Source organism: Ascaphus truei, chromosome 18 (assembly GCF_040206685.1).
Source record: "Ascaphus truei isolate aAscTru1 chromosome 18, aAscTru1.hap1, whole genome shotgun sequence".
Lineage (NCBI taxonomy): Eukaryota > Metazoa > Chordata > Amphibia > Anura > Ascaphidae > Ascaphus > Ascaphus truei.
Window position 1 is genome coordinate 17,142,937 of NC_134500.1, and position 27,463 is coordinate 17,170,399.

General features: G+C 41.7%; 1 protein-coding gene across 2 annotated transcripts in view; it reads right to left on the reverse strand.

Moving 5' to 3' along the window:
• WDR72 (WD repeat domain 72) overlaps positions 1–27,463 on the reverse strand; it is a 131,787-nt gene that overhangs the window by 93,577 nt on the left and 10,747 nt on the right. The window contains exons 1-7 of one of the 2 annotated variants that reach the window (XM_075575718.1): positions 25,425–25,608; positions 17,472–17,637; positions 13,450–13,556; positions 8,932–9,010; positions 7,819–7,990; positions 2,966–3,042; positions 1,600–1,719 (exon numbers count right to left, since the gene is read on the reverse strand). In XM_075575718.1, the coding sequence (XP_075431833.1) occupies positions 1,600–1,719; positions 2,966–3,042; positions 7,819–7,990; positions 8,932–9,010; positions 13,450–13,556; positions 17,472–17,637; positions 25,425–25,453 (750 nt within the window). In that variant the 5' untranslated portion in view covers positions 25,454–25,608. Of the gene's footprint in view, positions 1–1,599; positions 1,720–2,965; positions 3,043–7,818; positions 7,991–8,931; positions 9,011–13,449; positions 13,557–17,471; positions 17,638–25,424; positions 25,609–27,463 lie in introns of those variants that run through there. The other variant, XM_075575719.1, reaches the window with a different exon arrangement.

The following is a 27,463-nucleotide window of genomic DNA, read 5'->3' on the forward strand; positions in this document are numbered from 1 at the left end:
AGGAGCTTACAATCTAATTGGTAGGTAGGAGGAATGTACAGAGACAGTAGGAGGGCGTTCTGGTAAGTGCGTCTGCAGGGGGCCAAGCTTTATGCATCATGTGTATAGTATTATCCACGCTGCTACTCATATAATCATAAAGCATACGATGCTAAAATATAATATCAATCACATAAATGTAACATATGAGAGTACGAAGATCATTTACATATGGAGTTTGGAAATAATTCATAATGATAAAACTTGTGGGGTTTATCGACCAATTTGAATGGCTGACTGTGTGACGTAGGATCTACTACAGTTTTGTAAATGATCCTCAAAGGTCAACAGATTAAGAGCTACAGAAATGATTAAATGATTTTATGTCTGAAGCACTTATTCCCATGATCTGTTATTTGTATTATTTGTTATTTATATGATTGTCATGTGTATTACTGCTGTGAAGCGCTATGTACATTAATGGCACAATATAAATAAAGACATGCATACATACATTAAATCAGCATCCCTAACTTTTAATTCAGTTGCATATACAGTACAACTTAAACATCATGTAAACCCCAAATTGTGAAAACCTTTCGTCAGGGATCCACTTGAAGAGATCCATCCTATAGTTTCATGAATAATACAAATACTTAAAGCTGCAGTTCAAGCAATATCCTACATGTGTGTGTTTTGTTTTTTAAATAAATCAGTTCTGTACTATGAGAAAATACTTGAAGCATTTAAAAAAATGTAAATAAAAAATGTTTTAAAGACATTTTTAATGTTCCTAATGTAGGAAGCATTTCCAAAGTGACAGCCCCTTTCCTCTTCTGATAGGCTCTGGCTCTTGAGCCCCACACTCTCTCTAGCAGTGCACCAATTGTATCTAGAAACTGCCCAGTCACTCAATATTGTTGTACTACATTGCCCACAATGCTGTGTAAGAACCGAATTAAATAACCCGGAGCAAGCAATTGATTACAGGAGAATGGATGGATCGGCAGCTTAGCTAATCACTTGTCAGTGTGGAGATTGTATTGATGCACATATTGAATGGGAAAAAAAAAATATATTTTTTTTAAACAGGAGCTTGAACTGCAGCTTTAATTCCAAATCCCAATCTTGCACGAGGAGGAGATTTTACATTGCTATTCATGGGTGTTGTCTATATCGAAGAGGGAAGTACTGTATCTATGCGGTAAGGGGGAAACTGTCCCATCTCAGAGTTATACAGACTCGTTCTGCACACTACCTATTTATCCCTCAGACAAGATCTTCAACATGCTCTACATAGGCTAAATATACCGCAATCAGAAACCAGTTATAGGACCGGTACTGGAATAATGGGAAAGTGTTTGAGCATTGAGAGCTAAATTGTAAAAGAATAGAAACAGATCTTGCTCTTCTCAGCCATGTGATTTCATTTGTTTGTCTTTTTTTAGAAAATCTGAAGTGACACTTGGACCACTTTAACATCTCTATATGGTGAGAAAAAAACCGATGCACGCCAATCTAACATCCAAGAAACCACCATTATTTTTTTATAGGCTTTGAGCAAACGTTCAGATTGTCTTAAGAGAAAGCATGAAATAGTGTAACCAGCCAATACAGCACCTTCCAAGAATTGTAGCATATCACCAACAAAAGTCGCTCTGTGTATGTGCAAAAACGTACAGCACGGCAGTTTGTAAGGCCCAGAGATTTTGATTCTGTTTCATAGACATTTTGTTTTTCCTGTTCAAAAAATAGGATATAAAAAAAAATTAGATTTAAAATAAGATGAAACAATGCAAGTATCTTTCAGTGTTATTCATTAAACGGTAAATTAAGTCAATAAGGTTTTCCGTGCAATATTATTTCCCCGGTCGGCACTATCGCAGTTTAATTACCAACTCCCTTTGAGTTAGCAAATTATATATTTTTGGACACTTAAATAGTGTAATAGGTTATCTTAATGAATGAGAACAAACAAGTTTTTCCTGACCACATGCATAAAAGTGTATATAAGAAGTATCAGCGAAGAAGACAGATACACACACATCTATGAAATACTTTCAAGTACAGTACAGAACCTATAAAACTGTTTACAAATGGAATTACGACAATAATTTGTTTATAATTACACTGTGACATCAACACTTTTGTAATATTTATAATACAATCTTAATTATATTTTGTTGCAAGACCTTATGTTTTACCAATTATTTGATGGAAACCAGCGGTAGAGTAGAAAAAATAGTAATGATCAAATAACAAAAATTATCTGGCAAATGAGAGCCAGGAGTCAATACTACTTGAGAATCAATTACTGATCAGTACTAATGTTCATCTTGCGTAAGCCATTTAAAAAAAGGAAATATTCGTAAAAATCTTGTTAATATATATATATATATATATATATATATATATATATATATATATATATATATATATATATATATATATATTGCTAGCACGTCTCTCTGTTCAAAGGGGCCAGTGGTTTTCAATGTTTTTTTAGTTAAGGAACCCTATAATAGCGCGTTTGAGATCAGATGCATTGTAAGGAACCCCAACCCTCTCTAATAGCGTATCTGAAATCAGATGCATTGTAAGGAACCCCAACCCTCTCTAATAGCGTATCTGAAATCAGATGCATTGTAAGGAACCCCAACCCTCTCTAATGGCGTGTCTGAAATCAGATGCATTGTAAGGAACCCCAACCCTCTCTAATGGCGTGTCTGAAATCAGATGCATTGTAAGGAACCCCAACCCTCTCTAATAGCGCGCCTGAAATCAGATGCATTGCAAATTCTTCTGTATTTGGTACAATTTTCAAATGACCTGAAAATTGCAGATAACCCTTTAGGAATGCCCGGAGAATCCAAGGCTTCCTAAGAACCCTTGTTGAAAAACACTGAAATAGGGTGTATAGCCGGATAATCCCAATTTTTACTTTTTCATTATTATACAAGGCATTGATTATTTTAGCTCAACTGACCTGCAGGCTATTAACCGATGACGACAAATCCCACACTTTCAGATCACCTGCAGCAGAGATTACAACCAATGAATCTTCTGCAAGAGAAAAAGTGCATCAGTCAGACATTTTTTAACAACAAGGGTGTAGAAAAAGACCCCCCGATCCCCCCATGGGTTTATGCATGAAAATGAATGGTTCACAGTGAATGGGCACACTTGATCATAACTGTGGAGTTTCACTAACCTTCCTATTTTGCTTCTTGATGCTGCATTATAGATTCATCTCAAATCCAGAATACAGAGTTCACATTGTTTCACTTTGGTCTGTACAAAAAAGTAACATCTAACCCAGGGATGCGCAAACTGGGGGGCGCACAGATTTTTGTTTGGGGGGGCGCGGCGATTACAGAAGCCCCGCGCTCTTCCCCAAAGTATTTAAATTAAATGCCGGGGAGTACGTGAGGCCTCTGTAACTTACTTACCTTGGCTTCGGGCGACGCATCGCCACGGCATCATTTGATGCGCGTCACCACGACAACGCGCATCAAATGATGCCGCAGGGTCACGTGACATTGCATGATCCTGCTGCGTCATTTGATGCCGGTTCCTAAGTAAAGTGGGGGGCGCGAGCACTGGGGCTAAGCAGGCAGGGGGCGCAGCGCAGAAAGTTTGCACACCCCTGATCTATCCTGTATTATTAGTTTTCCTCTAATATTAATATTTTAACTAATATGATTAATATTATTCCTGTATGGGGTATATTAGTGAGTCATCACTATCAGGCAGCCTTTTTTTTTGCCTTGGTCTAAATTTTCGTACTAAATTTGCAGGGAAATTGGAGCAACAGATTTGAGAAAAATGGAAAAATTGATCAAAGTTGATAAATGGGGAACGTATCCCAATGTTACAAATTCAGTTTTTAGCTTGTATTGAAATGCCTATCATTTTTGTAGGACCACTACATACTGCATTGGTCTTGTAACGGAGGTCTAAAAGTTGTTAGAGTCCAACCTGGCTGTAGCCATTGTTGTATGCCAAGAGCTACCACTCCTTGTGAATATCCCTGTATGCCAGGGAGTGCCCATCAGTAATATAATAAAGCAGTAAAGAAAGGGTTAGACCAGCGGTGAGCAATCTTTCCCCACTGCCCCCCCTGCCTGCTTCCCTCCCTGCTCGCGCCCCCCTACCTTACCTTGTCTTCGGCGTCATTTGAGGCTGCATTGCCGAAGACAAGGTTAGGATAGTTGCAGAGGCCTCAAGCGATCTCCCAGCATTTCTTTTAAATGCCTTGGGGAAGAGCGCAGGGCCTCTGCAACCGCCGTGCCCCAAGCCCCCCCCTCCCTGAAAACTTTTGCCCCTCCAAAGTTTTTGCACCCCTGGGTTATACTGTAGCTGAGTTTAATGTTCACTGCAACAACACTATTTCTTCTTTGGTAGAGTACTGTACATTGGTTAACTCTTAAGTACTTGGAATATATAAACTTGGGTTTGGTTTTGCTTCTAAAAAAAAACGTTTGACCATTTTCTAAAACAAATCCACCACAAAACATAAAAATGAAAAAGAATAAAAATGATTCCAAGTAGTGTTGGACCGGGTCCTACTTTAAAAAATGACGGGTAAGGGGTACCTGGCCAAAATCACACGATCTACCCGGCCGGATACCCGGTTGGCATTTACCTGGGGGTGGAGGAAGATGGCGGCAAGATCTAGGCAGGTCAGCAGAGGTCCTGTGGTGGCAGCATCAGCAGTGTGTGTTCAGCCGGCTGTCCAATAGGAACGCTTCTGCTCCTGGTTCCCCAGCTCACACTGCTATGGAGTCCTGCAGCTCCCATGCCGGTTGAACACAGACTGCTGATGCTGCCACCGCCACAGGACCTCTGCTGACCTGCTTAGATGTAGCCACGGACTTCCTCACGAGTCTTCCTCGCCTTCCATCGCTGACAACGGGTAAGTAATGATGTATTTTCTCAGCTACCTTGACATTACCCACTTCTCAGTTGTCGGGTCCGGGTCATTTCCGGGTAGCTGAAAATTCGCCGGGTAATTCCGGGTACTCGGTTCATCACCAATTCCAAGGATTAGCTTTTTGGGGGTTTTGGCTCTCTATACGTAAGCTTGACTCAGAGTTTTCAGAAATTGAACTGCTCAAATCAGACTTAGAACCCAACATCAAATCTATGAAGTTCAGATTTCAAACTTGCGAACGTGCCTATACTTACTTACAATATCACATTGTTTGTAAACTATCTTTTTCTATTAGACTTAACATGTTTACTGTTATGCCATTTTAAATTGCACTACATATAAGACACTTGATCAAAATACACCTACAGTGTATCTATATTTGTTTCTGACAGCATACTGTATCTATTCAAGTGCAGTCAGAATATATGTCCAGCAGTACAAATCTCAGTATCTGTCACTGTATATTTTGATTAACTGCTTGAAGAAACTACATTTTTTTCATAACTGCACAATACAAAATGTACATATATAAAAGGCTTTTTTGTGTTCATCTTAACTTATACGTCAGAAGCGGACAGCCATTGAAGCAAATACTGAGTTTAGGTATTAAGAAAATATGAAAAGCTCACTTAATCATGTTCTTGGAAAACAATATTTACAGTCTTTTCACCTTCTTTTGATTTGACTTTTTTTTTTATATACGTGTCACCTGCTGAAGATTAAAAGTACCACCGTGTGATGTCATACACCTGCACTGAACACTAATCCAAAGTAAATGCCTCATCTATTATTCAAGGTGAAAAAGTAGGGTGTATGGCAATCACAGTGATTAAGTCAACAAACCATGTTTGAGAAACTACACACCAAAAAAAGCAGATAACCTGTAATGTTTGAATCAATGCAAATTAAATAAGTGATGGTTGGTAAAAAAAAAAAAAAGGAACAAAAACCCTCCAACATGTAGCATACAGCAAATAGTTGTGAGCATATTCACGTCTTAGTCAGGTCTGCAACTCTGCCTTTCCCCATTAAAGAACTTCTTTGGGTGTAGGCTTTGTATCAGTTTTTGCTGCTAAATCAACACTAATGCCCTTATTCAATATAGCCAGAAGTGGCTCAACCCTCAGTTAATATTGCATGAGCTTGAATGGAATTTGCTGCATCCGTAACTGTGTGTACCTAATTTCTCAATATATGGAAGAGGGGCATAAGAAAGGCATTTTAAACTTGAAATGCCAAGAATCAACGTAATAAAGCACTCTGCCCCTATTTTGCTCCACTGAGTCAGCTTTGTGATGCTAGGAAGTAATTACCACAGACACATATCATAAAGGGATATGTCACATTTTGCAGCTAAGCCACTTATTTTCTGCCTACTTTTGAGTCGATGACCCCCCTGATAAGTCAGCTTTTGCTTAGTCATCTGTGATAAAATTGGTGGCAAATGTAAATCTTGATGTTCTCGTAGGCCTCGGACATGGTGCCTCGGGCCGCGCTGATCCGCGCTCCTGCTCTGCTTCGCCTGCTCAAACTGGAGCTTTTTTGTGTCCTGGCAGGCGAGGCAGTGAGCGCGGTTTGGGGGCGGGGCGGAGGCGGGGCAAAGGCGTGGCGGAGGCATGGTGGGAGACGGGGCTAGTCCCTCGCTCCCATTGGATGTGAGCGGTCACGTGACCGCTCCTCTGCTTCCCTGAGTGGCAAATTTTAAATTTGCCTGTCTGCTCAGAATTTCTCAGCCTCCGCACGCATGCGGAAGCGGCTGCTAAAACCGCGTTGATGACAGATGCAGGGGGTAAGTGCATCTGCTCAGCGCGGCTCAGTGTGGCTCAGCACGGCCTACGGTACTATGTCCCAGGCCTTACGTTAAATGCAACAGACACAGTTTTAAAAAAAAAATCCCTTGGAAACTAGACGTAATTCTCAGGTGTTGTATATGTTGTATATGTAGACACCTTAAACGGATGTGATTAATTATTTAGTGGGCAAAGGAGTGAAACAGACATAGTAACTGATTCAGACCACATTTGTCATTATACAGTTGACAGTATATTTACTGTAAGTAACTTGTGTCAGACACTGTAGATAAGACAGCATTGTAAGTGACCAAGTGGCTCTGCGAACAATGACCCTGAGCAGGGGAACCCGGTGTCAGCTCATTGTGACCTTGGGCAAGTCACTTTATCTCCCTGTGCCTTAGGCACGAAAAACATAGATTGTAAGCTCTGCAGGGCAGGGACTGTGTCTGTAATAATTCCTATGTGCTGCGTACCGTGCGCTATACTGTAATTGTGAAGTGCTTTGAGTCCCATTGAGCGAAAAGTGCCATATGAAATAGTTATAAAGAAAACAAGACACTGTTTGTTGCAATTATGCCAGTGCATTAAGATATACTTTTAACATTATGAAACTTGTATACACATGAAGACTTTTTTTTTATAGCTGTGGAAACACTAATAACTTTCGTCCACTAAGACAGGGGTGTGCAAGGTTACCAACATTTCAATTAAATGCCGGGGATCGCTCGCCATGCCTCTGTAAGTTCCCTCACCTTGTCTCCGGTGGCTTCTGGTGACACGTCACCATTGCAACGCGACGTCAAATGACGCCACAGGATCACTTGATGTCGCGTTGCCATGACAGCGTGGTGATACGTCACATGACGTTGTGACATCAGAACACTGGAGACAAGGTAAGGAGGGGGGAGCGCGAGCAGGGGGGCGGGGGGGAGAAGAGCAGGCAGGGGGGAGCAGGGGAAAAAGTTTGCGCACCCCTGCACTAAGATATCACAATACATAAATGATCACTAAGTTAAACGTGAGCATATTGTCTTTTATTTCCCAAGTTATTTGATTTACTGGCGTTTGCCTTTTAATTGTCCATGTGAATGTCTCTCTTTGTCACTGCTGTACCTTGAATCCTTGTCGAGTGAACAATACACATGCAACTAATCCAATCAGAAGACTGTGATTTGAAAGTATGAAGAGCTTGCAAGGTCTTCGCGTCAACAATGAGGACATCTTGATACTGTCCACAACAGAGAAGCCAGCCTTCCCCAGTCATTCGAAACGAGCAGTGATAGTACTGGAACAGCAAGTTTAAAAAGAAAAGAAACACAGGCATTTAGTGCAGCACCATAGCATTCAGAACACAGAACTTCAGGGGTTCTCAACTCCAGTCCTCGAGACCCCCCAACAGGTCAAGTTTTAAGGATATCCCTTCGTCAGCACAGGTGGCTCAATCAGTGGCTCCTGAAAACCTGACCTGTTGGGGAGGAAGGGGGGGAGGGGGAGGTCCGAAGACTGGCGTTGAGAGTACATCGTTAATACGGAAACGGGGTCTCTCCTTTCTCCATATGATATTTACAATTATTGCTAAAATATGTTGTCTGTTTCAAATTATTTATGTAAGCTCCAGTACATATATACATACATACATACATACATACATACATACATACATACATACATACATACATACATACATATACCTATAGGAAACATGGTGAAGTGCTTTTATTTTATAGCAAGTCCAATACACAATTAGGTCTTGGTGTGCAAGAAAGGTCTGCAAAGCATTGCAAAGCGTTTCAGGTTCTGCTGCATAAGAGGTAAAGGCAGAGTAGCTTCTGGGCAACCCCAATCAGGAATATTGTGAAGGGCCATTCAGCATCTTACTCATTTCCTCAAACCCCCAATGTTTTACCCATTCCTATGAATAAACTGAAGGTGATGTATAAAAAGTGTTATTTTGTATATTTTCCCCCAGTTCAGGGATCGATATGAGCTCTCACTACGAACCCTCTCATTGTACCCCATAACTGTCACAGTCTAAAATATGCTAGTATCAACCATTTGAGGCTTCTGGGTCATACATTTAAATTTAATTACTCGTACTCCAATGCCTCATTACTTAAAAGGGGGCGCTGATCAAAGTAACATTTTAGTTGCAATATGACTGAAGGGTCAACGTTTCTGTATAACCTTTGAAATAGCAAACAGGTGAGACAATTCTATGATACTTACACAGATTGCAGTGTGCATGTATGGAAGCTTTGCACTCTCAATGCAGAGGCCGTTGGTAACATTCCACACACACATCTCCCTGCAAAACATAACCTCATATTATTCTTTGTCATTTCCAGTCAATTAGTTGGGATCATTTTGTGACACCGATTTTTTTTTTTCTTCTTCAGTCCTGTATTTAAGTGCCCGCTGATCATTTCTGTGGCTTTTTGTCCCAGATTACTGATGAAGAAAATGTTGTGGTCATTAAGAAGGGAAGGCATACAGAATCCGTTCCCTTTTGTTTTGGTAATTACACCCTGCTGCCTAGCGTCCAACCTAACTTTAAGGCCATGCCTGGTCTAAAACAAATTGTACGTATACTGCCATTATGGTCCATCAATGTGTCACCAGAACTATCATTCTTCTGAACTGCATCCTGTTGAAAATGGGTCATTTCACAGAACCTCAACTACACATTTTGCATCTTCTGCTCCACCAGTATTCTTCCAAGGCAGCAATCTAGTTTTAAGATTAAACAGTGCCACCAAGAGGACCATTGTATTTTATCAAACCCTAATTTGGCTGTGTACCAATGTAGTAATAAAATTCAAGATCAGGATTTTGTGACCAACATTATTTTAAAAATATGATGTTATTCCTCACATTTTAAATTTACTGTCATTTGGCTTGTTTTTTGGTTTTTTTAACACTGTATTATATTACCAAGCAATTTCAGATTACATACAAAGCATTCACTCAGAAAATGTTTTACTAAAGTGTATTCTGACTAACAGAATTTATCACTAAAACCTTGTTCATTTGCATGTGTGCATACAGGTAAGTAGCTAAAGGTATATACATATCTTTGTTTTATACAGATTCAATTTTAAGTATAGGTATGTACAGTATACTAACAGGCAATGGAATACTTACAATACTTATTAAAGCAGCCGTCCAAGCTGCTGGATTTTTTTTAAATTCTCTATTTTTCCCTTTAATATGTGCATGAATACAATCCAAACAATGAAAAATAATTAGCTAAGTTGCTGATCGATCGGTGAAAATTCGGCTCGGGGATTCACTAAATGGCTGTCAGTGCAGCAGAAGGTGACCAAAGATGCAAAGTTCTGTGGGGAAGATCATGTGACCAAGCAGTCACTAGATACAATTGGTGCACTGCTAGAGAGAGGGCAGGGCTCAAAAGGGGTGTGCCAGAGCCTGTTTCAGAAAAGGAAGGGGATGTGACTTTGTAAATGGTTGCTATAAATACAAAAATGCTTGTTACATTATAATACATTAAAAATTTAATTTAGGGTTGATTTAAAAAGAAAATGCTCCAAGTATTTTCTCATAGTACAGAACTGATTTATTTAAAAAAAAAAAAACACATGTAGGATTTTGCTTGGTCTGCAGCTTTAAAAAATAAACATGAACAAAATATATATTTAGCAAGAACTGCTTTTTTATTTGAAACTATAGATGTATTTAATTAGATAACACAAAAAGTGTCATGTACAAATTGATGTATTGTATTGCTAAATTAACAATGCGTTGTTCTTTGTGAAATACAGCACATAAGCATTGTGTGTACTATAGAATGAAACAATAAGATCGGGAACCCTGGTGAATATTCTATAAAGTTGTCGCCTTGCTCAGGAAAATCTCAGCTTCCTTGAAATGACGCAGAAATCTTTTAGAGCAACTGGAAGACAACTTCATAACATAATGATTAGGGCCCCCAAACTGTTATTCTCAAATAAAACAACACAGTCCCTTATAAAATAGTGCTTTTTATTTATAACACCATTTATATAGCACCATTATCCAGGGTGGTTTACATTAATTGGTAAAACAATGGTGGGGTTACATATGGAACATTTCATGTGATGGCCATAGAGTCATTATTAATGTGTATTTGTGGTGGGCAGGGTGGGAACATTATGGTCAGGTTATGGGTTAGATGCATTGAAAGTTTGCTTGGTTGGTGGGCAGGGTGGGAACATTATGGTCAGGTTATGGGTTAGATGCATTGAAAGTTTGCTTGGTTGGTGGGCAGGGTGGGAACATTATGGTCAGGTTATGGGTTAGATGCATTGAGAGCTTGCTTGGTTGGTGGGCACGGGTGGGTGTCAGGTCTCTGGATTTAGTCTTTTTTTTTCTTCCTCTAGCTAATAAAGTTAGGCAAAACCATTGCACACATTTTCACACTTGGTGAATTCTGGTGGGGGAAAAAAACGCTCAGACATTGAACTTCACCCAAGATCTGTGAATATCTTTTTTGGAGAGCACCTTGAAACCAACCTTCACAAATGTTTCAAGATTAATGTTGAGGAAACTGGTGAATATAGAGATTTGGAGAAATGTGGCAAATATTGACATACATAAATTGAGAAGTACCCATTTTAAATCTGTGAATAAACAAATATCCTTCACTCCTACTTTTCGTAACTTTCTTTAAATAAGCGCAGAACTTTTGCGGAGGGAACTAGAACAGGTTTGCACTTCTCTACAAGAACATTTTGAGACAGCTTCTATGCAAGTACTGTGTGTAAGAAAGAACCAAAATACGGTCTATTTAAGAGACATGGTGAATTTATTTAAAGACTGGCTTGTTCACATTTATAGCACTACCTGACCAAGGTCCCACCTATCTGAAAGAGCTTTTAGTTCCCTACACTCCCATTCGCTCACTGCGATCTGCAGATGAAGGACTCCTAAAATTCCCAGAATCTCTGTGACTTCCTTTGGGCCCGAGCTTTTAGCTACGCTGGCATTTAATTAATGAACCACAATCTTTCCGGCATTTAATAGTTACAGTACTGTCCCATCCTGTATTGTATCTTTAGTTGTGTTTGATCTGTTTTACTGTATTACCTTAAATGTTTTCTGCTTTTTCTCTTTATGTAACTGTGAAGCGCTATGAGATCCATTAAGAGAAAAGCTTAATATAAATAAAGTTATTATTATTATTATTATGAGTATGCAGAGGTACCATAATCAGGCCCGCCAACAGGGGGCGTCTGCCGGGGTTGGCGTCCCGGGCCCCCTGCACGGCCGTGCCCTTGTAATAAAAAAAAAAGTGTCAGAAGAAAAAAAAATGCCAGCGATCCCCGTGTGCATGTGCAGAGCAGAGGTCTCGGCGCGCATGCGCTCGGCGGGCTGCCCCCACCAATTGCTGCACCCCTTCTTCACTCCCCCCCGGTCCTGTCTCCCCACCCGCATGGGCACTCGAGGGGAATGTGGGCTGGAGGGGAGCGTGCTGTGGTCAACCTTATTCCCCCCGTGCCTACCTCCCACCTGGGCAGCAGCCCCGGGGGGCAGGGAGGGGGGGAAGCGCCACAAATGTCTGTGGATCCACTCCCAACGAAGGATGGAGGGGAAGCGCCATGGCGAGCCTGCGCCGCGGCGAGCACACGCTCACCAACCAAGCTCCCCTCACTCCAGCCTCCTGCACCAGTGAAGGCAGTCACCCACCTAGGCAATCAGTCAAGGCAGTCAGTCACCCAAACACACAGGCAGTTAGTCACCCACCCAGTCAGTCGCCAACCCACCCAGTCAGTCACCCACCTAGTCAGTCACCCACCCAGTCAGTCACCCACCCAGGCAGTCACCCACCCAGGCAGTCACCCACCCAGGCAGTCAGTCACCCACCCACCCAGGCAGTTAGTCACCCACCCGAGCAGTCAGTCACCTACCCACCCACCCAGGCAGTCAGTCACCTACCCAGGCAGTCAGTCACCCACCCACCTAGGAAGTCATTAAGTCACCCACCCACCCAGGCAGTCTGTCACCCAGGCAGTCAGTTAGTCACCTACCCAGTCACCCACACACACAGTCCGTCACCCAGGCAGTAAGTCAGTCACCCAGGCACAGTCACTCACCCAGGCAGTCAGTCACCCACCCAGGCAGTCAGTCAGTTACCCACCCAGGCAGTCAGTCACCCACCCAGGCAGTCAGTCACCCACCCACGTGCCTTCCATCTCCCCTCCGAAACCAGCCCAACCACCTGCCAATTGAAGCCCCCCCTTCGGCCGGTTGAAAGCCCCCACCCCCCGGCCAGTTGAAACGCGGGCTGGTTGAAGCCTCCCCCCCCCCACGGGCCAGTTGAAAGCCCTCTCGCTGACCAATCGAAGGCCCCCACCGCGGACCGGTTGAAGAGAGGTACTGTAATTCATTTTAGTCCCACACTGTACTTTACCCCTTAGGTCCATAATTAACCCCCCCAGGCCCATACTGAATCCCCCCAGGCCTTTTGTCCCATTGGGTATCTTTGTCTTTTGTTGTAAATATTAAAATAAACAGATTGCATTGTAATGTTTATTTTCCATATTACAATAACAAGAAAACAGTTACGTAAAAGTTGTACGCGGAATTTTTTTTTCCGTGGTAGGTGCGCTATGGGTTGCGGGGGGGGAGGGGACTGCTCCTTTCATTTGTCCTGGGCCCCATGATCTCTGTTGGCGGCCCTGACCATAATGACATTAATTTAATGTCTATGTAATGCAGAACATGAAAACAACACATTATAGCACTTACCCATTTTCTGTTCCACTAACAATGTATGGTTGCTTTTCAAAATCCCTTGCCTTTGCCAAGCATGTTACAGAGGCAGTGTGACCAAAAAGAAAAGCTTTAGATGTAATCTGAAAAAACAAACAAACAAGGTGTACTTAATGGTCACAATAACCTAGGCTGTTCTAATTTAGCAAATATGTTTCCAAGACATATCACTGAATCAGACAATGGTAATTTGCAGTAATCAGTGAAAATATAGAACTTGGGAGACAGTAAATACATTTGCTCACTGCTATTTTTCACACACACCCGCTAGTAACCAACTACTGTATACTGTGATCAAGCTGCACAAATTCTTTAGGAGTTGTGAACCATACAATTATGCTTCATTTCAATTACTGCTTCTCAATTCAAATGAACTGGTTTGGTATTCTCAATTAAGTACATGTGATCAAACTGAGACACAAATAACTGAATTCCGAACATACTGTATGTATCCAATTCTAGACCAGCTTTTTAAAGCCATCCCAAAGCTGGCAGGCATCCTCCTAATGGGACTGTGAGAGGTTGAAGGGTTAATTCCTTCACTCTGCTAGGATTAGGAGTAAAGATGGGCGAATCCGCCGAAATCCGTCTCCTGATCTTACCTGTAAAATCCGTTTCGTGGTGTAAAATCTGCAAACGGACGTGGCCGGTTTCAATACGTGCTGATTAATCAATATCTGCCTTTTTTTATACAATCTGTGGCTTCAGCAATCCATTGGCGGATTATTAAGAATCTGGAATTCTACAAATTAGTCCACCAGTTGCCGAATCCACGGAGAGTATTGGTAATAATGATAATAATAAATTCTGCAAAACGCGAATCGCCCTTTTTGACATTGATCCGCTTTAATCCGCGGTTCAAAAGGAACCGGACATCTACTGCTGATCCAAATTCACAAAAATAATTTGCCCATCTCTAATCAGGAGACCACACCCGGACTGTCAGGTTCTCCTAGGGCAGCGTTTCCCAAATGGTGGGTCGCGACCCGGCACCGGGCCACGGAACCAAAATTGCCGGGTCGCAGCGAGTCTGGCCGCGCGGTGCCCCCCCCCCCCCCCCCCTCTCAAGTTAAAAAAATTGGTGCGATTCCCCTGCGGTCCCGCGCGCATGCGCAGGGCAAGCAGGGGCAACCCTCCCCCCCAACGTGGGACAGAGGAGGAAGTACCAGCTCCTACTGCGGCCCTCTTCCCCCCGCGGCCAGCTTCCCGCGTTCCTCCCGAGCCCACCTCCCGTCCCGGGCAGCTGCCGCGGGGATATCGGGGGCAGCAGGGGAAAGCGTCCGGCGGCAAGGTAAGTCACCCCACCCAGTCACTGTCACCCACCCAGTCACTGTCACCCACCCAGTCACTGTCACCCACCCAGTCACTGTCACCCAGTCACTCTTTCCCACCCAGTAACTGTCTCCCACCCAGTCACTCTCTCGCACCCAGTAACTGTCTCCCACCCACCCAGTCACTGTCACCCACCCAGTCACTGTCACCCACCCACCCTGTCACTGTCACCCACCCACCCACCCTGTCACTGTCACCCACCCAGTCTCTGTCACCCACCCACCCTGTCAATGTCAAGTTACTGTCACCCACCCAGTTACTGTCACCCAGTCACTGTCACCCACCCAGTCACTGTCACCCACCCAGTCACTGTCACCCACCCAGTCACTGTCACCCACCCAGTCACTGTCACCCAGTCACCCTCTCCCACCCACCTACCCACCCAGTCACTGTCACCCAGTCACCCTCTCTCACCCTCCCAGTCACTGTCACCCACCCTGTCACTGTCACCCACCTACCCACCCAGTCACTGTCACCCACCCAGTCACTGTCACCCAGTCACCCTCTCCCACCCACCTACCCACCCAGTCACTGTCACCCAGTCACCCTCTCCCACCCTCCCAGTCACTGTCACCCACCCAGTCACTGTCACCCACCCAGTCACTGTCACCGTCTCCCACCCACCCAGTCACTGTCACCATCTCCCACCCACCCAGTCACTGTCACCGTCTCCCACCCACCCAGTCACTGTCACCGTCTTCCACCCACACAGTCATTGTCTAAGTCACCGACTCCCAGCCTCCCACCCAGTCAGTTGGTGCGGGAGATGGGCGCGGGGGAGGGCAATGGTGGCTGTGCAGTCGCTGGCGAGCAGGGGGAGGCGGTGGAGCCACCTGCTTGGATCGCCATCCTTTCCTCTCTCCCCCGCCCCCCCCCTCCAGTCACTCACATCCATCGCTGCCTGTAATTCACTGTGTGTGTCTGTGTGTGTATAGGGGAGAGTGTGTGTGTGTGTGTGGATCAGTGGCTGTGTGTGTGTGTATCAGTGTATGTGTGTGTGTGTGTGTGTGTGTGTGTGTGTGTGTGTGTGTGTGTGTGTGTGTGTGTGTGTGTGTGTGTGTGTGTGTGTGTGTGCGTCAGTGTCTGTGTGTGTGTGTGTGTATCAGTGCCTGTGTGTGTGTATCAGTGTCTGTGTGTGTGTGTGTGTATCAGTGGCTGTGTGTGTGTATCAGTGGCTGTGTGTGTATCAGTATCAGTGTGTGTGTGTGTGTGTGTATCTGTGTGTGTGTGTGTGTGTGTGCGTGTATCAGTGTCTGTGTGTGTGTGTATCAGTGTCTGTGTCTGTGTGTCAGTGTGTGTGTGTATTAGTGTGTGTATCAGTATCAGTGTATGTGTGTGTGTGTATCAGTGTCTGTGTGTGTGAGTGTGTGTGTGTGCATGTGTATCAGTGTGTGTGTATCAGTGTGTGTGTGTGTGTGTGTAGCAGTGTCTCTGTGTGGCTGCGTGTGTGTCAGTGGCTGTGTGTGAGTGTGTGTGTGTATCAGTGTCTGTGTGTGTGTGTATCAGTGTCTGTCTGTGTGGCTGTGCAGGCCAGCAGTGGCTGTGTCTGTGTGGGTGTCTGTGCATGGTCAGTGTCTGTGTTGGTCTGTCTGTGTGAGTGTCTGTAGGTCAGTGACTGTGTGCTTCTGTGCAGGTCAGAGAGAGAATGGGGGGGGGAGAGAGAGAATAGAGGGGATTGGGAGAATATATGAAATCTGTATGGACATTCATAACTGTTTTATTTTACCTATAGGCGATACATTTTTTAGTGGGTCACGAAGGAGAAGTTCAAACATAACAGGGTCACAGAAAAAAAAGTTTGGGAAACGCTGTCCTAGGGTATTTCTACTCAACTCCTGGTTACAACAGGGTTGAAAAAGAAGGAAGTCGCTTCCTGTGAGTGGGTCCTGCACCAGCAAGAAAGGAGGGTCACCGGAGAATTATGGGGTTCATTCTCCTTGCTACACATGGATGGGAGTCAAACCTATCTCCTATCCCCTACCCACCATCCCCAATCCTGCAGAGTTCCAAACCACAGACTCTGTAAGGAGACAAGTTCATATTCCCAGAAAGATTGACCGAAGACAGCTGGGAATAATAGGACTTAACAGCCTACAATAAAGGCCTGCTAGGAAAGCTGAGATTCAAATCCTGGAAACACTGTCTGCAAATGTATGCTTGTAACGTAACCTTAACATTACCGTGTGACTATATATTGTATCCGGTATTCCCAGTCCGGGAAATAAAAGGCTATTTTGTGTTCCAAAGGAGTGGTGTGAGAGTACATTCTGACCTACGAGCACGGCAGCCTGTCACAGGGACAATTGTCCATAACAATTGTGAAGTTCATTACTTTCCTGTTTTCAGCAATTAAAACAAGGTAGGTACAGTATGACACTGAAGGAATCAATCCACCGTAAAGATTTATATGTGGTTAAACAAATATGCCCAAAACAAGGTTTTTTTCAATGTTAGGCCCCATATTTTTATAAGAAAACATTTGAACCAATAAAAAGTTCTACAGTTCTCTCTAGCAAAATCTGTACATTAACACAAAACCTATACATTTAAACCATTCCACATGTCATAACTACAGCTGATACATTCATGCATGCTCTTTATCAGTAGTCACATTCATTGAAACTGGCTGGATACAAGTTAGTTCATAATGGTCGTGCCACACAAACCTTCATTTCCACTGAGAGATGCCAAAGGCATATCTGTCCTTCCAAACTCCCAGTTACAATGGTTTTCTGATCATCTGTCATCATCATGGTTGTGATACTGTGAGCAGGTGCCTTTTTCCCCCACAATGCCACAGCCTGGATTGTGGTCTTCATGGTGAACTCGAAACTGAAATAAAGAAATATATAGCTTAAACTTTAATGATAACTACAAATTAGGGAGACTGCCTAGTTAATATGACCCACTAGGTCTTCCTTCAGAATAGCTGGACCCATCTGTCATCATCATAGTGACTTCCATGTTAGTAAAGTATAACTTGCCAAATGCAGTAATCTTCAGAATATTAAAGATCTCACAGAGCAGATATAGCGGAACACATTTTTTACCCATTAATTTACAAGTATATATTCTGAACGAATCCACCGATATATCAAATTGAAGGGTTTGAAGGTGAATTATTATTTCTATAACAGATTTGCACCTCAAACTAGTGGAAGAAAGATGGAAGTATTTGTCCGTGCTGTGTTGCAACTTGTACTGCAGGTGTAGAACCATAGCAGAATGCTTGAGAAGATATAGACAAGGCCAACTCACAATCTGCATGAACGTGGGTATTATGCTGCTTATGCTGTGCTTTGTGGAATGTATCACTACCCTTTGACACCAGAGGTGGCATATTAATGAACATAGTTTAAAAAATAGCCTTTGGCAAGCATACCTAATCAGTGATGTATGGGTGACCATACTTAACAAGCATCTATTTGCAGCATAGTCCAGTTTTAATTTTTTTTTTATAGAATATGGATTAAGACATTTGGTAAATAATAATTGGTGAGGAAACAAGTAGCTGCTGGAGTTAAGTGTGTGCATTTTAATGATACTGTAGATTACCAAGAACAACATTTTAAATATAACAACTTAGAATGTACATAACATTTACTCATCCATTAATTTTTTTCATGTACATGAAGTCCGAACCATACACCAAAAATCTATGATAACAAGCAGCCCTGAAAATGTTGGCCATGTCTTGAATTCTTATTAGATTAGAAGTATTTTGGGGCATACTCTAAGCAGTAATACCTGTTTCCACATATTGACAAAATACATTTGAACTTTTATCACATCATCTAAAAATCAAACAGTACCGGTATCAAGTTTCACAAGCGCATAATTCTGTTTACATTTATATCAGCTGAACATAACCCATTTGCCAATTCCTGATGTAATCATCATTCAATTTAAAAGTGATTAAATCTCCCAGAGAGATTATCATGTGCAAGTTATGAAGTTATATGCAATTGTTGCATAATTCTTTTTCTAAACAATGATGTTACAATATGGAATCAGTTCTTCAACACAACGAGTATTCTGAACTTAATACAGTATTTTGATTATATTTATAATGTTACACACACAAAAAAAACAATTAATTGCATTTCAGAGAAAATGTAAAAAAATAAAGGAAAAATTATTTGTATGTTTTATCTTGTCTATATTTACTCCCATCAATTTGAAGGTTTCATGTGACTCAGCATATCGCTCTTGTCATTTTCTACCATTGTCTGGTTTTCCTGCGTCTAAACTCATGTGGTTTCTTGGGGTCCAACCCCGACAGCAAGATCCTCAGGTGACCCCAGGCGCTATACCCACAGGCATTCAGGCCTCGCAGGTAATTAATAGTTAAATGATTGTGGTTGCCAAATTAGACATGTTTTCATTACAAGATTTGATACAATATGATTCACAGTAATGAAAACAGTAGTCAAAGCATTACATTAATGATAAAAGGGGACAATATATTGTCTTCTGTTACAGTGTATAGAGATAGTTCTGCATGTAGCACTTTTCCAGAGTTCTAAACAGATATTAAAATACAGGATTTAACACCAAACATAAAATAAAACAGTATTCTCTGCCCCAGTTTCTCAGCATTTCCAAAACATGTGTTTTAAACCATAACAAAGGCATGGGTAGCCTAATTCCAAAATATAAATGATGGCGTGTGAATTATGAGTATACAATTATGATCTATGGAGGAAATTACACCAATGGAAGTTTAAAAAAAAAAATGAAATAGATACTTTTCATTGGCCTTGGTTAACAAGTATGATTTCACCATGATCATACCATGACCATGTCTAGCAAAACGTATATATGAATATACAAGTAGTAGGTTATTGAGAAGCTACTTCTACAGACACTGTTAAGGTGAAGGGATGCTAGGCAGCTGGTGGAAAGACACCCCATACGGACTTGCTGTATTGGGAAATTCCAAGAGTGCACTGCCCATGTTGTAGCTTCCTTATCTGCTATGAATCGTGATACTAAGTTTAAAGGGGCAATCCAACCTAACTTTTTCATTGGTTCTTCCCGAGCTCAACCATACTATCTGTAGCTCCAGGGATCCACCAGCCCCCACAATAATCACTGGTGAAGTTATTGGTCTTACTTCCTCATTTTTCAAATGGATTTAAATGGCTGTCCAATAGGAAGCCACAACTTCCTATTGGCCCGAGATTTGGCAAAGAAACGAGTAAAAGGAACTGCTCCTTCAGGAGATAGTGACCTCAGAGTAGACCTGTGTGACCACATTCATTACCAGCCGGCACTGGGATTTGAACCTGGCTCACCCACTTTAAATGACACAACTGCACTACTTATTCTCCCTGATAATAATGGCTATAATAACAAATAAAAGGTTAGTGTTAGCATGAGTAGCTGATTTTAAATAGTTAAGCAGCATCCATGGTATTGGATTTAAAATGCTGCCTCACATATTTGTTATTTTATTTTAATATAATCCAGATTGACATGAATAAATCACCTGTGTAATAATGTTCTCTAGCTTGTGTCTTGGGTGTGGTGTAAAACTGGATATGGCTTAAAACAGGGGTACGCAAACTGGGGGGGTGCAAGATTTTCAGGGGGGGGGGCGCGGCAGTTATAGAGGTTTCGCGCTCTCCCCCAAGGCATTTACATTATATGCCGGGGGACCACGCGAGGCCTCTATAAACACACTTACCCTACAGCAACACGTCGTCATGGTAACCCGCACATCATTTCACACCGGGCCCGAGTGGGGGGGAGGGGGGGTTGCGAGCCGGAGAGGAGACAGGGGTACGCACAGGGAAAAGTTTGTGCACCTCTGGATTAAATGACTCAGAAAGCAAAGGGAATGTAACAAAGGGGCATTGAAACTAACAAACATCATTCCATGTGGGACACTGCAGAATACTTTATGGTTTCACAGTGAAAAGGGTTCATTTAAACCTTTTGCTGGTCATAGTATATATTTTTTAGAGCAACCAACATACTGAACCAATGCATGGGTGAAATATTGAAGGCATAAAAACCAAACACAGTCCCTAACTAGCAGGTCCTGATATATACTTGTGAATGACCAGTCTATTGTGAGACTTCTTCTCCAGTAGAGAGTTAAAGAGAACATGTACAGGTTATGTAGGACCTGCAGAAAGGTTTAACCTTGACGTGGTATGCAGGCTTATAATGCTGTGGCCAAAGGATTGACTAATGACCCTTACTTTATGAGAAGAATAGCAGATAGTATTTAATAATTTGCCATATTGGATGTATCGCTGGGGCTTCTTTGTCTTGTGTTGTATAAAAACAAAGTCTGTACCTATAATTTTACTCATTGGTGGAAATTTCTGAAATTGGTGCTACTAACTATTTAATTCTATAGACAACCTTACAATGAAAGTGATTTATAATTGTAAGACGGGATTTATAAAAGTATATCCAAAATGTAATCAAGTTTATATCTGTAGCAAACAAAAACAATTTTTTAGGTCGATATGCTTATTTTTTTACAGCTTCGAAGACGTCCTTTTTTCGTACCGCAATATAAAAAAACATTAAGAAACAGTCGAGAAAAAGGTGGGGTGTTCAGAACCATAGAGGAGAGATACAGGATATCAGGGGTGCGCAATCTTTTTCCCCTGTGCCCCCCCCCCGTCTGCTGGCTCTCCCCCTCCAAACCTTGGCTCCGACGTTCTGATGTCGTGTGACGTCACGTTGCCATGGCAACGCAGCATCCGTGACCCCGCAGGGTCATTTGACGTCGCATTGCCATGACGATGCATCTCCAGAAGCCATCTGAGCCAAGGTAAGGGACTTCACAGAGGCCTTTGCCGCTCCCCCGGCATTTATTTAAATGCCTTCAGGAAGAACACAGCGCCTCTGTAAGCACAACGCCCCCCGTAGAGAATCCCCATGGGGGGGGGTGCGCCCCCCAGTTTGCGCACCCCTGCAGTATATAATGCAAACATGTAGATTTCTCATAGGGAAAACTCTTTGATTCACTTATAAAAGGCGAACAACGCCTGCCTGGAAACCCTCAAATATCCCAATTGTATCTGATTATTGTACAAAAATCTAGATTGTACATGTATTCACTATTATCAATGGCTGTCAAAGTGAATGGACGTAAAAACATAAATAAATCTTCAAATGGGGTTAGCATCTCTAAAATTCCTAGACAATTCGCTATTAAAAAAGATCCTTTTATACGATTTACCACATAAAACAACACAATAGCCTCTTGAAGAGCTCTGTGTTCCGTCTTGTCACTTTCAGCCACAATGACAAAAAGCACTACTGTACAGTATATGACAAGGGAAAATATAAGATGCCGCAATCTAAAGAAAACAAAAACACAATTTTGCTGTGGATGCTATCTGCCACTGTCCCGCTACAATTTATTGCAGACGATGAGAGTGAACACTCTATCTTCTTCCCGCGTCCTCTATGCCTACAAACTACTACACGCTGCAGCTATTCAATTTCCTCTATTAATGGCTCTCGGCTCCCCTATCATATATAGCTTTTAAAGAGGGTAACAAATTGTGTACTTACTGTACTAGGTGTTTCTGATTTCCCAAATATATTCCTATCAACACTAATGCAGAAATCCATACAATTGTTCCCTAGAATATTTGACCTACTATAAAACAGGTTTTACTTTCTCAAAGATGAAATTTTTATAGTGTCATTACATAATTCCGGCACTGAACTCTATTCATTCTTGTTGTACCGAGTCAAATGCAGTTACTGTTCTTTGCATTCACAGTTGTACCTGCTAACGCAATATAACTAAAAAATAAACAGTATACTAAAGGGGGTCATTTGATATAGTCCAATGCAGACGTTCAGTTAGACATTTCTGTTGACTTCAGAGGGTATATTTGTGCACAAAAAAAAGTCTGAACTGTTTTGGACGACATGGCTTTGCAAGCACTTGCAGAACACACAGGAATAGCCAGAGGAAATCCAACACCTCCCAAGTTTCAGCTCAACGTGTTTACCAACTACAGTAATTTACAGGGGTCAGATTTGGGTAAAAAACAAAGGGGGGGGGGGGGGTGAAGAATCTGTCACCCAGAAGTAGCCCCTTAAACATGCTATTGCCCCCAGTACCAATCAATCAATTAGAATATTTTCTTTTTCATGTCAGGATTACTGAAAAGTTTGATACACTTTATGATATCCCTAATAGATCTGGGAAATGTATACCCAAGTGGAAACCATATTTAAACACTCTATCTCCAGCGTTCTTTAAAGAAGTTATGGCTCAGTTTAACTACTCCGAATGGGTATCAGTTGCGTTATTGAGTAGAACCTGTCAAAAACTGCATTTGTTATAGGGAACGGGATAGATGTTTGCAAGAAATTGGAAGGTTTTGGATAGACAAAAAGTGATTGAAGTCTGTCACCGCCCAATCCCCCCTCCCATTATTTATTTGATTTGTTTATTCTTTGTCTTCCCCTGAATGGAGACAAGGTAGAGTAGAACATCTTCTATTAAACTCAGGGCCTCATGCAGAGAGCATCGTTATTTTAAAATTCGCCATTTTTTGTACAATTTCGCGCAGAAACCGGCATAAAATGGCGAGTTACGAAAAACGCGCCATTTTGTTTTTTTTATTGTTAAAACTCGCCTCGCGGCTGGCGAGAACCGCGATCTCGCCATTTTAAAAACTCTCCGAATGCAGAGAGGTACGAACGGCATGTAGCGGCTGTTCGCGCCAGGGAAATGGCGCGTTTTTCTCATTTTAGCCGCGCCAGGAAATATTGGCAATAAGATGGCGCTCGCCGCCTATAGCAAAGGGGAAAAAAAAGCCGCGATTTTTTTTTTTTACATTTCTGAAGCGCGCATCTGTTCCTTTCAAACTCGCCACACGCATCCATGTTAAACATAGCAGAATTCGCACTTTTCTGCATATGGAGAATAAAACTCTCCAAAAAAGCTACTTTTTATGAAATTCGCCAATTTGAAAATTCTATGCTCTCTGCATGAGGCCCTCAATTAAATACACTCTAGTTAGAAAAGTAAGTAAGGTAAAAAATATTTAAAAAAAAGAGGTGAACCAGGATGTTTGGCCAAGATATAGTTTGCCAATTTTTTTTTTTTAATTATACAAGGAATGTTATTGTGATATTTATTCCTCATTCATAACCCGTATGGGCCATATATCGTTTGTTTTGGTGTTTCTTTACAACATTGATATGATAACACTATGAATACGTGTCAACACTTGACTTATATTATGTTCACTTGCAGTAAAGGAATGTTGGACTTGTTAGTATGACTCATGTACTGATGACATTACACTAAAATAATGTAAGGTGTCTATATAAAACTCTCTGCTTTTCCGTACAGGTGCAACTAGATGACAGTGGGAGTAGGGAGGTTTGTAGACATTCGTAGAATGCTTTAGCATGTCCCTTTAGCCCCTTTAATATTTGAAGGCTCTACAAAGGATTTTTTCACTTCACTCTGTAACCGTGACCCATGGCACCTGCAACCTACTGCAGTCCATCATGAACTGACAAACTCTCAAGAGTTATTCTCCAGAAGGATCATATAAATTAGGTTACAACGTATGAAAGGCTTCTGTCAAAGCAGGCACAATATAACTACATTTAGAAAGGATTGGGCAGTTACATCCCCAGATAATTTGCATTCCACACCTTGAATATGGAGTATTTCATAGCACCACTACATAAGACTTGAACATGTACAGAGTAGACCCACCAAATTAATAAAGGGGATAGTAGGTTTGACATATCAGAAAAAGCTAGGTAAATAAATTAGATTTTTTTAGTAAAGAAGCATCTAAGAGGGAATGTGATAACTATTTACAATATATTCAGGGTCAATACAAGGAACTTTCAAGGGAGTTATTCATCCCAAGTATAGTACAAATTACATGGAGTCATCCCGTAAGGTTGGAGGGAAGGAGATTTCACCAGCAACAAAGGAAAGGGGTCTTTACATTAAGGGCAGTTTCAATGTGGAATTCATCACCCATGGAGACTGTGATGACAGATACAATAGATTTCTTTAAGACAAAGTTAGACACCTTTTTAGAAAGCAAAAGTATACTGGGATATACCAAATAAGTAAACATGGGAAGGATGTTAATCCAGGGAGAAATCTGATTGCCATTACTGAAGTCAGGAAGGAATTAATTGTATTGGATAATGTTTCAATGTTTTATTTTTGCCTCTGCATCAATATACTGTAAATACAAATATAGGTTAAGTATCTGTCATCTAAATTTAACATACTGTAGGTTGAACTCGATGGACATATGTTTTTTTTTTTAACCTCATCTACTATTTAACTATGTAACTGTACTCTAAAATTACAGCATTTAATACAAACAAAGTAAATCATGTTATAAACCAGATGTGCTAAACTTAATTTTCAGCAAACAGTAACATATTGTGTTCTGTTTGATCAATGCACTGTATCCACTATATTCCACCAGTCCCACAATAATAAAAAATAAACTAAAACTTGCAGCATAGGAAATGTAAAAAGTAAAAGTATTCTTTTGGTCTTTTAGAAAGTGCTTTAAACTAGTAACCCTCGGTATGCTTTACCACACGATCCGTTCAATAAAAAAAAAAAATGATGGAATTTTTACCTGTTAGAGACCCTGTTGATTTTATCCATGGCAAGAAACCCACCAGAAGTAATTCTACCCTGCACCAAAATTCACCTGCTCTTCTTTGACTTATACATGGTGTTCACGTATCGCCATAGGATTTCACCTAACTTCCAACAAAGCTCTCTGTAATATTAATGTGCACAACAGAAACAAAGTTCAGGCATTGTATCAACAGATTTTATCCGGCTGTGCTTGGAAAAAAAAATGCTAAATTTGTCTTTGCAAAGTCAAACACTGCCACAGGCGTAATTGAGGCTGCATGCGCTGAAGCTTATCATGACGTATTTTACTCCACTACATCTGCCTGCTCAGGCATAACTACTCCTCAACATTAACCCTTTGCACAACTTTCTGTGAAATTCAGCTGTCTACCCCTCTTCACACCAATGACTGATTCGCTATGGCATTACAGATAGATCGCAGCCTTAGGCAGCCCTAAACTGCAAACCAGAGCTGAAAATGTATTACATCTCACTGGATTGCACTGTGTTACTCTGATGAAGTTACCAGGTATTACGAAATGCCAAATGGGGGGTTCATTGTTTATTGCTGAGGGTCCATACCAGTTTGCTTTTACTGACCATTCATGTTTTTGGGCAAGTTCTAAAATATATGTTTTGGCGTTGTAATACTCAAGAGCTTCGACGTTCTGTGGGATTGATTCACTCGGCCTTTGACGGCTTTATTACCTTAAGGGAAGTACGAATGCGTGGTTCCCATTGGTCAGTTAGAAGCACTAATCCAAAACCTCAGAACTATAAAGATCACGTCTTCCATAAGTAGATAAATGACCCGCCACATCTCCGGAGTGGCCATAGAACTTATGTCCTTGTTGGAGGCAATAAGTCTGCTACTGGTTAGGACATTTAGGAAGAAGAGTAGAATGTTCTGTGAGATGAACAAAGAGTTATTGGTGCGCCTATTCGTGCTAAAAACTCTATTTGAATGGCTTTTGCAAATATGCCATGTTTTTTCAGAATCAAATTATTTCTCTGATGGTTATCATGGCTATCCAGCCATTTGGTATCTAAAAATAATTTCAAAAGAAGTACAAAGAAGTGATTTATTATTGTTATGGACATTGGATAAGACCTTCTAAAGCTTTTTAGTTTGATTATCTGTTGATAGTGGAATAGCGCAGGGTAGACAACTTCTAGTGCAAAAAATATAGGCGCCCGGATACCAAGAACATATATTTTTTTTTATGCGTCACAATTTTAGTGCTTAACTGTAGTACCAACCTTCATAAAATGTGCGTCGTGAATATAAGGTCGTTATGTGACTGCATACATATGACGAACAGAACAACAATTAGTGTCATGCTGAATATCTGATTGATACCATTGAAATTAAAAGGGAATTTTGTGTATTTTCTTTCGTTCTAACCAGTATTAGTACACATACATTATTAGGGTAATATTATTTAAAATAGCCATACTGCAGAAATAAATTTTGTTATCATATATCAGGGGTCTCCAAACAAGTGCTGAAGAGCCGCACACAGGCCGGCATTTATGGATATCCCTGTTTCAGCACAGGTGGCTCAATCAGTGGCTCAATCAGTGGCTCAATCAGTGGCTCAGTGCTGATATCCATAAAAGCTGTCCTGTGGCTCTTGAGGACTGTCCTATATAATGAAACATCGATGCTGAGTCTAATACATTTTTGGTTGATACATAGTAACTTCATTCTGCGCTATCAATATAAACAGACTTTATAGGGTTTACGCCAGACTCAACTTGGCGTATGATTTTGACGCACGTTCAACTTTGTTTTTTTGGCAGCACAGATACAATTTAATAGACACCGTGTGCCAGGCACATTCTATTTCTGTGCACCAAAATATTTGGCTAAAACCAATGTTGATGCTTAAGGCCTTGGACATGCTTACCGCTGGCGTGCTGATGCGCGCTGAGGCTCAGGGAAAGCGGGTGCTTTCCCTGGCCTTGCGGTTGCTTGTCCTGCTCGCGGTAAGGGGGCGGGCCGGGGGCGGGCACGTCACTGGCCGGGGGCGG